This window comes from Cebus imitator, unplaced genomic scaffold, assembly GCF_001604975.1.
Source record: "Cebus imitator isolate Cc_AM_T3 unplaced genomic scaffold, Cebus_imitator-1.0 Scaffold406, whole genome shotgun sequence".
NCBI classification, from domain to species: Eukaryota; Metazoa; Chordata; class Mammalia; order Primates; family Cebidae; genus Cebus; species Cebus imitator.
This window is the reverse complement of record NW_016107721.1, coordinates 891,301-895,555: the sequence shown is the minus strand read 5'-3', so window position 1 is coordinate 895,555 and position 4,255 is coordinate 891,301. Positions and strand designations below refer to the sequence as shown.

The following is a 4,255-nucleotide window of genomic DNA, read 5'->3' as shown; positions in this document are numbered from 1 at the left end:
TTTGTCCAGCATAATCTTTACCCATAGATACTAACAAAGAACAACCTAGACAGTAAAATTAGTTCCCATATCTGAGGACTCCAAATTAATGAATTTTACTATATTAATATTAAACAGAACATACATTTTTAGAAGGATGCAAATTTCTACTCCTTCATATCTAGAGATTAAATTTTAATCCAACAAAGCTAATGGAATTGTAACACTTACATAAAAAAATGGAAATAGGTCCTGACTACAAACATACTCCACATAACTTACTGAAAACTTAAGATCAACTGCTTATTTCATGGCAGCCTGGAAGAATAATTATGTAATAAACGACAACAAGAAAAAGCCACTTATCATAGTCTAGTCTTTATTGAAAGACTTACTTCAACTGTGGTTTACAGCTTTGGCTTAAGTTGGCCAGTCATTTGAGCCTCACTGCCAGCAGACATAAAAATCAAGTGGGAATGGCATGGGGGTTGGGGAAGAAAATACTAGTAGAGAAATCATTAGAGCAAAGAATATGGCAGAAACATATCACCAAAATAAATCTCAAAATAATTATGAAATAAGAAACATTTCCTTGCATGCTAAAAAATCTCTGCTGATGCTTTTAATGAACAGTGTGGTAGGGGCAACGATTCTTAGGCTTCAGTTGGAACAAGATAGCACTGAGTCATGCTATAAAATCGTCTGTTAGCTCGTCGAACTTTTTTGAGTCTCACTCTGTCACCCAGGCTGGAGTGCAGTGGGTGGCGCAATCTCGGCTCACTGCAACCTCCACCTCCCAGGTTCAAGCAATTCTTCTGACTTAGCCTCCCAAGCCGCTGGGACTACAGGTGCCTGTACCTGGCTTTTTTGTATTTTTTAGTGGAAATGCGGTTTCACCATGTTGGCCAGGCTGGGCTCAAACTCCTGACCTTAGGTGATCCCCATGCCTCGGCCTCCCAAGGTGCTGGGATTACAGACATAAGCCACTGTGCCTGGCAACACTCATACTTTTTAAGTGGTGCATTTCATTTGGGTAAGTAGCTTTGTATTTTAAAAACTACTTACCACACCTGGGTTTTGTTTTTTCTTCGTATTTTTAGTAGAGATGAGGTTTCATCATGTTGGCCAGGCTGGTCTCCAACTCCTGACTTTAGGTGATCCACCACCCGCCTTGGCCTTCCAAAGTGCTGGGATTACAGGCATGAGCGACCATGCCTAGCAACAGTTGTACTTTTTCTTTTTGGAGATGGAGTCTCGCTGTCGCCAGGCTGGAATGCAGAGGTGCAATCTCTGCTCACTACAACCTCCGCCTCCCGGGTTCAAGTGATTCTCCTGCCTCAGTCTCCTGAGTAGTTGGAAACACAGGCGCATGCCACCACTTCCAGCTAATTTTTGTATTTTTAGTAGAGACGGGGTTTCACCATATTGGTCAGGCTGGTTTCAAACTCCTGACCTTGTGATCTGTCCGCCTTGGCCTCCCAAAGTGCTGGGATTACAGACATGAGCCACCTTGCCTGGCCCAGTTGTACTTTTTAAATGGTGCATTTCATTTGGATAAGTAGCTCTGTATTTTAAAAACCACTTAATATGAAATAACTTCCATTAACTGATCATGAAATTTTGCCCTCTTTCAGATTAAGATGAAGGACACTTCAGTCACATGTTTACTGTGGCAATATAACTAGTCTGGATAATTTTATTAAATCATAGAATACAGTCAGGAAACAGTACAGCTATATTTAGCTGTTATCTCAATAAGCTACTTAATTTACTGGCAGACCAAAACAGGCATACTAAGCATTTTTAATTTTATCAATTAAAAAAGGTCTTCAGTTGTTCACGTTTCACATATATTCATAAAATTTTTAACTCGGGGGCACAGTTAACATAATTTATTGAGTGTTCTCTCTATAAAATATAAATTAACTTTTCAAAAACATTCCTCAAACATACTACAAACAAAAGAAATAAGGGTATATTTTATAACAGAAGAATGTAATAAATGACCATTATGGTTAAAACTAAGGTGCCATTAAAAAACTTGGCCCAAATAGGAACTTCAGACCCTATGAATTCTTATGTTGAATACATTTGGCTATACTGCTAAGTGGGAAGAGGAGGAAAGTAATACCAAATTATTGTGATCACCAATTTATAAAATCATCATTATTTTAAAGCTAATTGTAAGACTTCAAATGTTTAGAAAACAGTAATTTGTGTGTGCCAATTGCATCTTACTACATAACTGTAAAAGCCTATTTTCTTACTTTGGTACCCAGGCCAGTATTCTGAATATACTGCCAAGACATCTGCATGCCCTAGCTCTGACAATTCAAATACATAGGATTTCTATTTTACATTCTTGTTTGATAGAAATTTGAGGCAAATTTTACCCACACAGCCTGAAAAACACCTTGAAGGCAAACCTCAGTCTCTGCATCTTCCAATTGATTCCTATACAAACCCTGCACACATATAGCTTAAGCCTCTGTTCAGGCTTGTGATACCATGCATAACCCACAAGGATAAAAATTAATTGAAAATAAAAGCCACAACTCTGTGTACTATTTAAACTGAATATCCAATTATAAATTGGTACATTGAACTGTTTAAATAAGATGTTTTTTAGCAATCTTGTTAAAAAAATTCTTGGGCAAAATATATCTTAATTTTTAAAAACACCCCAAGATTTTTAAAAAACACTTGTACTATACAACTTATAGTAACCTTGAAATTGGTTTACAAGTTTTAATCAAGGTATTTACATACCAAGTAATGTAAACCAAAAAAAAAAAAAAAAAATCTAATTCCCAATGATATTTCATAACATACTAATGCATCAAAGATTTGTATGAAATTAAAATTAAGGCTTTTTCTGCACAATTTGTGTAATTTTAATTTTATATAGTAGCCAACCTTGGAAGTGTCAGTCTTAAACATTCTGATCAATCCACTGCATTCAATGCAGTGGAATGTGTTAAGTGTTACTTCAAATAATTACATTGCTGCTACTTCTATGTTGAAGCATGCTTTTTAAACACTGTAGTTATTTAATATTTACAATGTATATCATTTAAACTTCATGTAAAAGCACAAGTATGACTGTCTGACTTTAATACAAACACCATACTTGGAATTTCCCCCAAAATGAAATGTAATATACTACAATTTTAATAATCAACACTTTTGGAAGTTTTAAAAATATGTCTTAACGTGGACCACCACCATTTCCTCAAGTAACTCAAACAACGCTGTTTCTTTTTTAGGGTGCAAAACTTCAGTCTGGCTTCAGTTTCTTTAGGCATAGAGAAAGAAAGAATTTCCTCCAAAGTGACTCCAAAATCATGCATTTCTTCTGAATATCACACTTTTTCTCTGCTGACTTCAAATGTGGTCCACCTCAGGGAAGGGGAGGGGAGTATCAGGATTCAGGATGAACTTATATGTGATTCCCAGGTTTTCACGATCCTCCCTTTTTTGCTCTTTTAAAAACACAGTGAGTTAAAATACTGAACAGCAAGATAAAAATGGAATAGTATCTAAGAATCAAAATGTATTAGCCATTTTTCCTATTATATCAAAATTTGTAGTCAGAATTGTCTTTATTGACTTTATTTTAGTTTTTGTACACAAAGAAAAATCATGTTCATATCCATCATGAACAAAAACTTAAAAAGGCAGAACTAGAAGACATGTGTCCTTCACCAAAGCAAATCCGTGCTAAAGGTTCCAAACATTTCAATTTTTAAAATAAATATTTTCATTTTCCGACGTCTACTTTCATGTCTTCAGAGTGTCACAGGAAATCGAAGCCTATCATGAATTACAATTTTTTTTTAGAGTCCCAGCTCACTGTGTTTGGTAACTTGCCATACCATATCCAGCTTGGTTAGGAGGAGGTATTACAGGGGGAGGAGCTTGTCCTTGGGGAGGCTGAGCACCAAATCCACCCATCCAAGCAGCAGAAGGTGATTGACTTGGAAGAAAAAAAGAAAATCTTCAGCAAACACAAGAAAAAAAAAAGAAATCACATATGTATTTACACAAAAATCAGGCAGAAAAATGGTATATGTGTAGGACACATATTTCAGTATTAGTCTTCAGTATTTTTACGATAACCACAATTTAACACAATGATGTCTGAGGAGTATCTGCAAACTAATTTTTTAAAAATTGTGAACGAGCCGGGCGCGGTGGCTCAAGCCTGTAATCCCAGCACTTTGGGAGGCCGAGGCGGGTGGATCACAAGGTCAAGAGATCGAGACCATCCTGGTCA

At 36.3% G+C, this 4,255-nt stretch overlaps 1 protein-coding gene across 1 annotated transcript in view; it reads right to left on the bottom strand.

Annotated features, from left to right (window-relative positions):
- Positions 1–1,642: 1,642 nt before the first annotated feature.
- The window catches only part of TIAL1 (TIA1 cytotoxic granule associated RNA binding protein like 1), a 23,817-nt gene continuing 21,204 nt past the window's right edge, over positions 1,643–4,255 (bottom strand). Inside the window, exon 11 of the mRNA XM_037731557.1 lies at positions 1,643–3,955. Coding sequence (XP_037587485.1) covers positions 3,829–3,955 — 127 coding nt within the window. The 3' untranslated portion in view covers positions 1,643–3,828. The remainder of the gene's footprint in view (positions 3,956–4,255) is intronic.